Here is a 12,185-nt window from a genome sequence, read left to right as displayed (position 1 = left end):
CTTAAGGGTGACCGTCAAATAGGCCAAACGCAAATCACTAGGTTTCTCTGTAGAGTATCACTGTCTCAAAGAAATTGTTGCTTGGGTAAAAAAAGAAAAAAAACCCTGATGGGGGGTGAAAAGCAGGGTTGTTTCAGAGAGCACACACTCCCTCTTTGCGGACTAATGCCCACTGATGCTCTTGAAGAAACGCTTTCACTTTTGCAGACTCATTAAGTGCTATTCACAGACTGACCACAGGCCAAGGCACGGCACTGATCTTCTCCACGGCTCCCAGAGCCATCATTTCCTCTCGTTTGTTCTACCAACAAGGATGAAATGATGAGAGAATAAGCTAGAGAGTCTTCTGACCTAGAAAAAAAAGAGGAAGAAAAGAAGAAGAAGGAAAAAAAAAACTTGAACTGTTTTTAGACGGCTGATTACTTCACATGGCGCCGTGGCGACAAAAAACGAGATATGATGCTCAGCTCAGCAAACAAATGTCACAGAGCTGGCCAGAGACAGACTGGAAAAAATGAGGGGGGAAATGTAGTCCTTTAACAGCCAATCTCATTAAGAGAAACCTTCAGGCTCATTTTGGAACCAAATTGCCTGTGCTTTTGTGGTGGGAAATAGGGTCAGCTTGAACACTATTTTAAAGGAGGAGAAGGGGCTGGTTAGCAAGAGGGAAGCTGGTTCCCCCATCCCTCAAAATAAAATACATCTTCAGCCCCCCTGGGGCCTGATCATTAAGATCTATAAGAGGGCTGAGCCAGTCGGACGGTGATTCATAACTTTCAGTTTCCTCCCAAACGCTGCCAGTCAGTGTCTCACACAAATGGGCATATTTCCCCCTGAATGTGTAACACCATCTTAACACACTGGAATGTGTGGCAACACAGACATTTTGGACCAGCAACAGTAACTGTCGGTACATCACTTTCAACTAAACATAAGGCAAGCTACACTAAAAAGCTACTGTATTTACACAGGCATGATAAAATCACTGGGTTTATTTTAGCCACACAATGTACTCTGTACATGTACATTTAGACAATTATTATATATTATCTTATTCATTCTGCTTTGTTGTGCTTTGTCATCGATAATGCATGGACATGGTAGCATATATATATATATATATATATATATATATATATGTAAATAGTTTTTATTATGTACCTGTGCATCTCACACCAGCTTCAAAATTCTGAATCTGAATATAACAGCGAAGCATACAAAATAGTATAAAAGTGTGGAGGTAGAGCTTTTAAAAGAGGGAAAAACAGAATGACTCACTGAGCAATCAGGGCGAGCGAGAGAGTAAGAGAGTGAGGCGCGGTGGACAGCCGGACAAGATAATTACGTTACGCACCATCATTAGCGACAGCCCCTCTCTGGCCAGCCGGCTGGACCAGCAACGCGCGAGGCATTTAGCCCCGGCGCCGGTCGGATCCGCTCACGTCCCCGTGTCACTGCAGATGCTCCCCACCCCCACCAGCACACCATCCCCAGCCGCCACCACCACCACCACCACCACCACCACCACGGCCTGATGCCTTAAACCTACATGGCAGTTTACCAAGCCTCCGCACTCGCCTCCCTTCACTCCCCCTGACAGGCCTCACAGCGCTCCGTTCCCCGGCACTCAAGGTTCTTTCTGTCAATGCCTGGCTGGCCGCCAACCTGTCAGCGCGCTCGGCCTCCACTGAGGATGAATGAAACGCCGGGGAAGTTTGAGCATCGGAGTGACGCAGAGAGCGGCGCCCATCTCCTATGATCATCGTCCTAATTAAGATCTGACTTCTTTTATGTGATCTTTAGTAGAACATCAAAATATCAATTTGAGACAATTAGCCGGTGAATGTGATGACTCAATTCATCATTCCTGAAGGGTTTGTTTTCACAGCTAGAGACAAGAGCCAAAAACTGGCTACCACATTGAGATGTGTGACTGATTTCTGCTAGTGCATTTCAATGAGCATTTTAGAACACAAATGCTAAATTCATCACACCAATTATATTATGTAGTAAACAGCAGCTTTGCACTGCTGTTAAGAAAGATTTTCTTTTTAAAACACAAGACCTTACATAGGCACGCACACACAAATAAGCAAAAAAACATTTAGTATTCTCATCCCTCATGAAACGGTTCACTATTAAGAGTAAGCTAACACACATTTTGAAGTCACGGTCAAACATTCAAGGAAAATCAGGGATGTGAAAAAAAAAGATGACATCCATTGACATGACCTCGGGTTGGATTACAAAGATTCATTTCATCTGGCATGCGATAAACAGTCCTGGAAAGCATCCAGACAAATTCCTCTCGAAGTAAGGCCTTGTAGATTGAGGTGAATAAGCGCACCACCACCGACTTGTTGCATGCACAGCAATCAAGACGAGACCTGCATCCAGCAAATAAGAGCCCACTGCTGGATGGCATGCTAATTATCAAGAGCCATTTCGTATCTCCTTATTCTGTCCAACTTGTAAATGAGCTGGAATCACCTTGAATAGACCATTTTCCACCGCAGGAGCCATTGAGCGTGTTCCAACCCTCCTGTAGGCCCTCTTTCAGGGCCATTTTCCGGGGAGAAAGAAGTGCCTACTCTGGGATAGGTGCTTCTGTGTGGCCCTAAGACTACAGGGCAGTGCTTGCAATTAAACTTATTGTTTGACACTTATTGGCTAAACGGAACATGAGTGGAAACCAAGTACCTTTTTCCCCCAAAAAAAATTCTACCAAGAATATTTTAACAGACCTTAGACAACACAGCAAGGGAATTATAGCATGTAAACAAAATATCCGCTGAAGTATAGGCTTTAATTAATTAATAGTGTTGATGGTATCTTCATTTATCAAGTAATTACAGCTGACATGAAGCCATTTAATCGACTGTTGACTTGACCTTGGGGTAATCCTAAAGTTATCTAGAAATTCTATGCTTTTAGTGTTGTCTAATGTTTGTGCAACCACTGGAAAATATATATTGTTATTTTGTAGTGTTCAAAATTGATGCTGCAATCAAAGCTACATTAAGTAGGTCTGGTAGTTCCTACAGCACAATAGAAACAGAAAGGCTGAAGGGGCAGATCCGAGGGTCGTTCCAGTAAACGTTTGCGCCACCTGGGAAGCGCCCCAAGTTCCTGCGATGGAAAAACGCCATATGACAAGTGGTCAAATCACCACTTTGTGGGTTAAATCTGCTCACAGGTGCCCCAACAGCATGTAAGGCTAGGCTTAGGCTTTGCACAAGAGCTTTCTGTAAGTTGCAGCAATTACCTGATGATAAAATGTGGTGATGTCTTATTCCACACACACCAGAATTTTTTTTTTTTTATATACCAAACACTGCAGTGTGTCAGGAGTTGAAAGAACTCACCCATTTGCCAGGGCAGATGTAGAAATTGTAATAACAGTTATTTCTGGGAGATTAAAATATCTTTGATTTTTTTTTTCTCTTGATAGCACAAAATATTCAATAACATCTCTCAATGCCATCCCATCCTAATTTACAAAGCAGCTCCACACATTTATTCATTAAAGCACAAGAACTCAGGGCCCATTATAGGCACGAATCAAAAGCATATTTAAAGCAGGTAGTTTTGCACTGGGGGTCAATATTTGAAGAAAGCAAAATAATTATTTTGATCTCACAAATATCCAAAAAGCTATAGCTGTATTAAAAAAAAAAACACGTTCTTCACGACAAGAAAGACAATCAGGAAAAGAGGAGGGAGAAAAAAGAATGTTCCTCCTAACTGACAAGTTGCACTATGCACAGCATGCCTCCATGGCATCCACTGAACTAAAGAGGAGAAAATCTCCAATCATAAAGGCCATTAGGAATCAAAAGTTTGGGATGTCTAATTAAAATGTAAACAGTGTAATGAAGACATCAGTGATTTAGCCAAACGTCTCTCCGGCAGCCACTGGGGGAATGGTAATTACTGAAGCAGATCTATGAACGTGCATGAATCTGCTGGCCGTCCAGATTAAAAGTATTACGGCTAAACCTAGTTTTGTACACCTGGGGATTGTCTATTCTAACCAATCCCCAGCAGACCCAGGCCTACTGCCTCCCTCTCTTTTATGAGTATCCAGACAGCTTTAGCAAGACTGGAGATAAAACAAAAACGACAGTTCATTGTTTGAAATGGCAGGAAAAAGGGGTCTGGAGACGGTGCACTCCACTTCATTCAAATCCTTTAAATTACTTGTTTGACATACATGGCCTGCATTAACAACCCTTGCCGTATGTAATTCAAAGGCATTTCAGGCATTCTGCATCAGTCCAATGAAATGCCACAGAGCCACAAAGAGGAGCGAGTCAGTGAGCTGGCTAACAACAGACATAAGGAATGCACTGTTCATGAAGCATTCACTTATTCACACTACCACTTCACTCCTCACAAGACTTTCCACTTTTTGGCATACTACACTACAATAACTACTACACCACAATAACTACTTCAAACTCTATGGCCAATCTTTCTTGCTACGCCTGACACCTGTTCATAGAACTCTACTACTACAAATATGGAAAAAATACACTTTAGTCCATGTCATCTTATACACATTGGATCATTTTTATGGCAGTCTAGTTGCTATGGCTAGTGGCTATGTATTCTAATTTTAGACTTAAGTAACTATTTAACCGTGCTCATAGAACCAGGTGTCAATCATGGCATAAAAGCTGCTGATGTGGATTGATTAACTAGTAGCAGATCAGCGGGCCTATTTGTGGGAGAATGTCACTCGACAAATAGTACTCCTTTTGCCATTGCCTGCCACAAGATAACATCCACAATATGAGCGGCTGATGAAAGATGGCTCTCGGTGATTGATGGGGAAAATAAAACAGTTGATTTCCTTGTAATCCATCCAATCAGCTCGCCAAATCTCTGTCCTGCTACAAACAGTGCTGTCAGTGTCACAACAGAGCAAAGCGACACTAATCCAGGCACGGCTGCACAGACAAGCCTTAGATGGACTGAGAGGATAGACTAGATGGACCCACCTGAAACTAGACCAGCGGATGTAATTGGTTGAAATGGAGTTGTGTGGAATGTGCCCATACACAGACCGAGCAGGTGAGTGCAGGTCCATGTTTTATGCTGGAACACCTGTACAACACCTGCTAGTCCTCTAAAGCCCTATTACATCATCAACATCTGGGTTTATCCATGTATACCCCCCCACCATCAACGAGCACGCCATAAACCGCCATCAACAAACATGTATAAATAGACACACCATATAAAAATAATCCAAAAGAGACTCAAGATCAGGAGATGGACACATACCACCCATTTAAACAGTCACACGGTACGCTGTCAGGAAAAAAATCCACAATACAGCTACTCTCTGAGTCTAAATGAGATAGTACTGTATCTGTTGGGAGGAGTATGTGTGTGCGTTTGTGCATGTATGTGTGTGTGCATGGTGGTGGTAGTGGTGGGAGGGGGGGGGGGGTAGTCAAAGAGGAGGGGGGAAGAGGATGTCAAGGATTCGTGGTCCTTCATCTTTGCAGTAGAGCAAACACGTCTCTCAGTATAGCTACAGACAGCTGCTTCCACTTTCTAATGCACCCCAACTTGGATCACTGGAAGAATTGTCAGCGCACAGAGAAACACACAAAGATAACAGAGCCAGCTGCCAGGAGAGGGACTGGGAAGGGAGAGAGAGGGAGAGAGAGAGAGAGAGAAAGAGAGAGAAAGAGGGAGGGAGGGAGGGAGAGAGCACTAGAGAGACAGAGGAAGAGAGAGGGAGACAGGGGGGTTATCTCTCTGAAGAAATGGGATTTGTTGTATTTGCATGAGTCTGGCTCCCTTGGGGTCCACCGCACTTTTCAGATGAAAAGCACGCAAGACAACACTTAACATATTTGCTTAAAGATGACAACCTAGCGCTGATTTCATTTGAGCCCGGCTTTGTCTGGCATGAAGCACAGGAGGGTGAGCGAGGGGAGTTGGGGGAAGGGGGGGTAGTGGGTAAGGGGGTGTGTGTGTGTGTGTGTGTGTGTGTGTGTGTGTCTGAATCAGATCTGTTACGGCGACTGACAAATGTATCCGTCTGTAAGCATGAGCGTTTCATCAATTTGAGGCAGCACTTGCCGGAGCTCCCCGAGGTGTTTTGTCCGTGAGTAACTTGAGTGCAAGTCTGAAGGTTGCTTTAATTGTCACCATTAGATTGAGATAAAAACTGTCAGTCTAATTTATACAAACAACCTGCAGGTAATGGAGACGCCGGCCAGGGCAGACTGTCTCCATCATGGGGAAAAGCGAGAGAACAAGAGAGAGAGAGAGAGAGAGAGAGAAAGAGAAAACGCTATGCAGCGTGTGCGGAGGAAAGCACCAGCAGCATGTCACGCTAAGTTAGCGCAATGCACTCACAACCTGCACGCCAACACAATTTAGGGCCGCTCACAATATTACCTATTGTGTTCCTCGTCAACAGGCTTTTGGTGGAGGATGCAGATGCACAAAGCTGTATTAGTGCTGATGAAATGTACACAAATGACGCCTCTTTCATAACTATCAAACACATGCGATGCTTTCATGAACATTAGTCACTGTGGATTTGGAGCATATAAATTATTGTTCAAACATGAAGTAAGTGGGAAATCTGCTAGTAGAGTCTAGAATGGATGGTGACAGTAAATGTCAACTCGCATGATCACTCAAATACTAAACTGTTGATGCATCCATGTTTGTCTGTATTCTCCTTTCCGACACCAATAAAACAGTTCTCAGATTTCAGTCACCACTAACCTTTATACCGTTACTTTATACGGAAACAAAACCAGACAAGTAAAACACATAGGTTAATGTTAAAAAAAAACACAAGTAAAATGAAAATGTAAATGGGGAAAAAAACAATATTCTAAATAATAAACCCCACTCTAATAAATACAGTATGTAGCAGTAGAACACCGCTCGCACTAATGGTTAAGCATGAATATGTATGAATGCAATTAGCCACTACTGTTGGAAAACAGATATACAGTTGATATGAAAACAAATAATGTTAAAATGTAAATAATGTAAAAATCCTTAATTGCACCATTGCAAAGCAATTCAAATTGTTTCAATAATGATCAGTTTATAAATACTAAGAAAGAAATCATTTATGGTATATAGGGAAACTAGGATATGGATTGTAGCTGGTTTTAGCTCCAGTATTTCTTTTTACTGTGATCAGGTTTTGTTTGTATTGTGTTAAAATGGGAGTATATTAAATATATAATTAACCACTGCATAAATGGTCTGAGACTCCCACTTGATAATTCCACTGATTCCTAAGCCTGCCACAGAGCTAGTCCAATCTCCTTTAAAGCTAATTTCAAGTCATCCATAGATTATGTCTCCCTGAATGATCACTTCATTTAAAAATGTCAATCTAAAATGAAAAACAGAACAAAAGAATAAAACACCCCATCAAGTTAAATTCAAACTACATGTCAAAACCATTTACAAATAATAGCAATAACAACAACAACAACAAGTGTGTTAACAGCAAGTGGGGCAAGAGGCAGGATTAATATGTAAACACCAGATACATAAAACAAAGACCAGTAATTCAGAGACCAAAATCCACATGTAGGCAAATGCGTGTGGCCGCAAGGCATGATGTGTGTTGGCATTTCCCACAAGGCTCTATGAAGCTCTGTGGCCAGTGTGCATGGCTGGCATGTCAACATGGGAGGCATCAAGTGAAGAGGGCGATGAGAAGGGGAGGGGTCAGCATCTATCACCGTGCATACAGGCAAAAACTTAATGTGAGCCTGTGCATGTGTGTGTGTCTGTCTGTGTGTGTGTGTGTTGGTGTGTGTGTGTGTGTGTGTGCCTGTGTGCGCATGCATGTTTGTTTGAATGTGGTTTTGTGTGTGTGTGTGTGTGCGCTCATGCATGCATGTGCATGTATGTGTGTTTGAATGTGGTTGTGTGTGTGTGTGTGTGTGTGTGTGTGTGTGTCTGTGTGTATTATCCCTGCACAAAAAGCAATCTTAAGTGCCACACAATCAGGTATAAACAGAGCTGTCATTTCATTTAACATGCTCATAAGGGAATGCCTGGGGTTAAATCAGGACTAACCAAGACTTCATCCCGTCTGATAACGGAGCATTCACACTTCACCTCCTCCCCTCCACCCAACAGGCGGTAAGAAACATGACCTCTTAGCGCGCTTGCACACACACTCACACACACACTCTTACTCACTCTCTCTTTCTCTCTCACACACACACATAGACACACACATGGACTCACACCTTTCGTTCCCTATTCATATGAAGCAAAGAACCCTACATACAACAAAGAGGGTCAAAAAAAAGTTGTGATTGTAGTCTGTCAGAAAGGCTAAGCATTCTCTCATGCAACGCCGCATATAAGCATATAAGAAGTCCTGACATTGGAGCAGAGCTGCCCTACACTGTGCTCCAACAAACTAGTAATATCCTATTACACTAAAACTTCACCCAATTGCTTGCAAATATGAAGTAGCGCTCCAGCAGTGTATAGATAATGGCTTCAAAAACATGCTTGATGTCCACTCTAGGAAAAAAATGCACCAAAACACTCAAGCATAATGAAAATGATTGTGATGTATATTTTCATATTGATGGATTCTCAATGCTGTCATTTCTGAAGAGGACTGATAACACACTCAACCCTGCCACTACTGAATTTAATTGTCCTTTTAAATAACAAAATGCAAATGATATGTTGGCAGAAAAATATTTTTAGCTCTGTTCAAACAATGCTTTAATTTCCTAGCATTAATGTAAGGTGAGTTCACTCACTGACTGACTAGCAGGAAATCTTACAAAAGTGAATTAATCAGGCACACCATGGAGCATACTGTAGTGTTGTCTAGTTAAAACCAACTATTACCAACTACTAGCACTTGTTTAACGCACACAGATATGTACAAATATTTAAAGATTTTATAAAGTGAAAATACACTTTTGCTATTATTCACTACTGCATAGGTGAGTGAGTGAATGAGAGAGGGTGTGTGTGTATGTGTGTGTCTCTCTCAAAATTTGATGGCCTCTTTGCCAGAAGACCAGATATGCTGAAATCTCAGACAACGGCTGCAGACTTTAGCACTACCATTATACAACTGTAAAAGTCTGGTATTGACATATACAGTCACAACACTTAACTGAGTTGACTAACTGAAGTTTCTTACAGGTGGAAACGTGTGGCAGGTATTGCAGGATGCGATATAGGATAGGTAATCATTAGATGGATGTGAATATAACATATTAAACAGCAGTGAGAATAGCTTGCTCTCAACTTCTTTTGGAAGAATTCTCCTATTAAGTTCTCAGACTCTAAATCTGTAAGATTGTTAACTTTTATGTGCATCAGAGGAGTTTGCACCTCTGACAGAACATACTGTTTGTCTGTACTTTATATTACACAAACTGGGATAAAAAGATAAACATAAGTTAATAGCCTGATGAGATTTATTATACCAAATGCAAAAAAACAACAACTAAACTGCACTCACAGTCTGTGTCCAAAAGGTATTAATCTGTCCAACTATCCTTTTTCCAATCCTTAAGTGTAAAAATCCCTGAACCGTATGAATTGTAAATTGCTGTCTTACAAAGTTCATGGTAAGTCTAACATTTTACCTGATGTTGATGTGAGCTACCACAGACATTGGGTAAATGAGGAGATGTAACATGCCAACGGCGCGAACATCCCATCTGCTAATCAAATCCCCAAAAGCTTATACTCTTTTAACGCGGACAAAACTGATTTTCAAATAAAATACTTGTTTTCAAAAACAGTTGCATACATATATGTAATGATTCTCATCAGAGCTGATCCTGTCACAGAATAAGTTCCGGTATTATTTACTGTTTCCCGAATTAAATATGGAACTGACATCTCTATTGTATAAACTTTTTCAACAGAGCCGCTTAGAAAATGCGCTAATAGTCACAGGTTACGTTAATGTCATAGGCTATACGTCTAAAATAACACATAAAGAACAGCGAATACATGTGATAATTGCTGTACTGGTAATACTATTGCAACTACTTGATTCAAATGTTAGTATTATATCTCTATGCGTTTCCTTTCCGACACAAAATCGCATAAGTATACAAACTGACAAATAGAAGAATATAAACGGCAAAGATGTTTTGCACATTCACAAAATGACCTCAAGATAGGATAAGTAGGTTCCAGTGATCAAATCCGCCAAATGTTACCTTAACATTACCATGATCCATGCAATAATAATCTATATTTAATAATGCAATTTAAAGCGATCTTCATGAGAATTGTATTACAAAATAAACATACCATAAACACTGCTGCTAGTGATCATGTCTTCAAGCCTAAAAAACAAGAAAGGGAGAGGAGGAAAAAGAGCAGAATGGGATTTTTTACGAGGAGGAATTCCAAAGGTTGCTTCTTCTCATTACGGGCCACTTTTTCCTCTCAGGCTATCGAGTTTCACTGCAAACTCCAAAACGTGGGGGCCTTTTCGTCAGGTATTCATTTAACCTACATGCATATCATTAAGACGAAGAAGGCAAAACCTCAACAAAAGCTCTTGGATAACATGTGAAGGGAGAGAGAGAGAAAGCGAGCGAGCAAGCGAGAGAGAGAGAGGGAGAGCGAGCACATGACTACGGAGAGCAAAGCCCATGTCACTTCTAACCCGTTCTAATTTAAACTACCAATCTGCAGAGCAACCATGCACGGCAGACTCAGTAGCCTACTTCATGACATAAAATCTAAGTTTTGTGAAAAATATTTGGCGAAAACACACCACATACAAGCAACATTCGACTTTAATTAGCTGTTGTTGTTTTGAAAAGCATCCAATACAGAACACTACCTTATTGTATGTCTTAAATGGCACATAAAAAAAAAAACTTTTTCACTTGTGAATGAGATATGAATGAACACGAAGTTAGTTTGTTCAAAGTTACTTTGAAACAATTCCAACCCCACCCACTCTCACTTTCGATATAAGGCATTGCATAGCAATTAGAATGAATTTCCTCTATCACTCATCACACATGCCAAACTTCACATCTCTCTCTCTCTCTCTCTCTCTCTCTCTCTCTCTACTTTTGCATTAAGATCTCTTTAGCGGAAACATAGCCGATGGATTCAGACACGGACCATTATTTCAAGATAATGTATGATGAGCAAGACTGAAAAGAGGAGCATGTTTTGCGGTTAAAGCAGTCGCTCTTCCGTAGTAGCCTACAGCTTCGCTGCCTCTCACAAATTACTCGCATCTCAGGACATAGCGGTGGTAACTCTTACCTGTATATATGACAGGGTTGTCACGGGTATTAGAGTAACATGGATCCGACAGCTTTGCCGATTAAAGAAATTGGGGGTTAAGCGCAGATGCTTGCGATTTGAAAGCATTCCAAGTTAGTAAGGGGAAGACTGAGCAGCACAGCCTCTGCCATGTTGGAATTTCAAACCCTAAACAGCTGCTCTACACTAGCCACCACGCCGAGCCATTGCGCATGCGTTATTTTAGGAGAGCCATTTTCAAAAGTACTTAAACGTAGTTTAACATAACCTAATTGCAAATTGTAGCAAGATAGTGCCGTTTAAGTTTAGAAGTGCAGTGGGATTGGTTACAATTTAGGTGTGTTAAGTTAACCAAATAAATGCGCAAAACGACAATGTCTGAAAATGTAGGTAACTACAACTAATCTCTAGTGATTTTAATAATAGTTGTGAGGAAAGGAATTAATATACTGACCAGGACGACGGTCGCTTGTCATCCCTACCTGCATCACCGCGGGTCTCTGTGATTCAAGCGAATGCAAATAGGACATGCTCTTTTGATGGCAAAATGTATTCAGTTCATTGACCTGTTTGCATGAACTGTGTTTGCATTACAGACCCACATTAACTTCAGCTTTGATTTCTGGACAGTGTTGTTAGTGTCAAACAATATCCAAATTAAACATTGCAATCTAGAACAAATGACTTCAAAACACCCATATCATGCTGATATTCTAAACCTAATGATAATTACATGTTAATTATCCTCCTTGATTATATAATGTTCACATTTATGGTAATTGAAGCAAAGAGAATGGGAAAACGTATACAGGCAATATTCTTTCTTCTAAGTGATTCGTTTTCTCCCACCAGATTCATTGCGTTCAAATATCACCCTTGACAGTCATCCATCTCTGTTA

The 12,185-nt window shown here is 41.1% G+C and overlaps 1 protein-coding gene across 1 annotated transcript in view; it reads right to left on the bottom strand.

Annotated features, from left to right (window-relative positions):
- The window catches only part of fign (fidgetin), a 33,781-nt gene extending 23,442 nt beyond the window's left edge, over positions 1-10,339 (bottom strand). The window contains exon 1 of the mRNA XM_076263518.1: positions 10,309-10,339. Coding sequence (XP_076119633.1) covers positions 10,309-10,333 — 25 coding nt within the window. The 5' untranslated portion in view covers positions 10,334-10,339. The remainder of the gene's footprint in view (positions 1-10,308) is intronic.
- Between the last annotated feature and the right edge of the window lie 1,846 nt (positions 10,340-12,185).

The sequence above is a fragment of the Alosa pseudoharengus genome, unplaced genomic scaffold, assembly GCF_046254945.1.
Source record: "Alosa pseudoharengus isolate Yale_2024_CS ecotype anadromous, Long Island Sound unplaced genomic scaffold, YU_APseudo_1.1 YU_APseudo_1.1_scf_3, whole genome shotgun sequence".
Classification (NCBI taxonomy): Eukaryota; Metazoa; Chordata; class Actinopteri; order Clupeiformes; family Clupeidae; genus Alosa; species Alosa pseudoharengus.
This window is presented reverse-complemented; position numbering and strand designations above follow the sequence as displayed.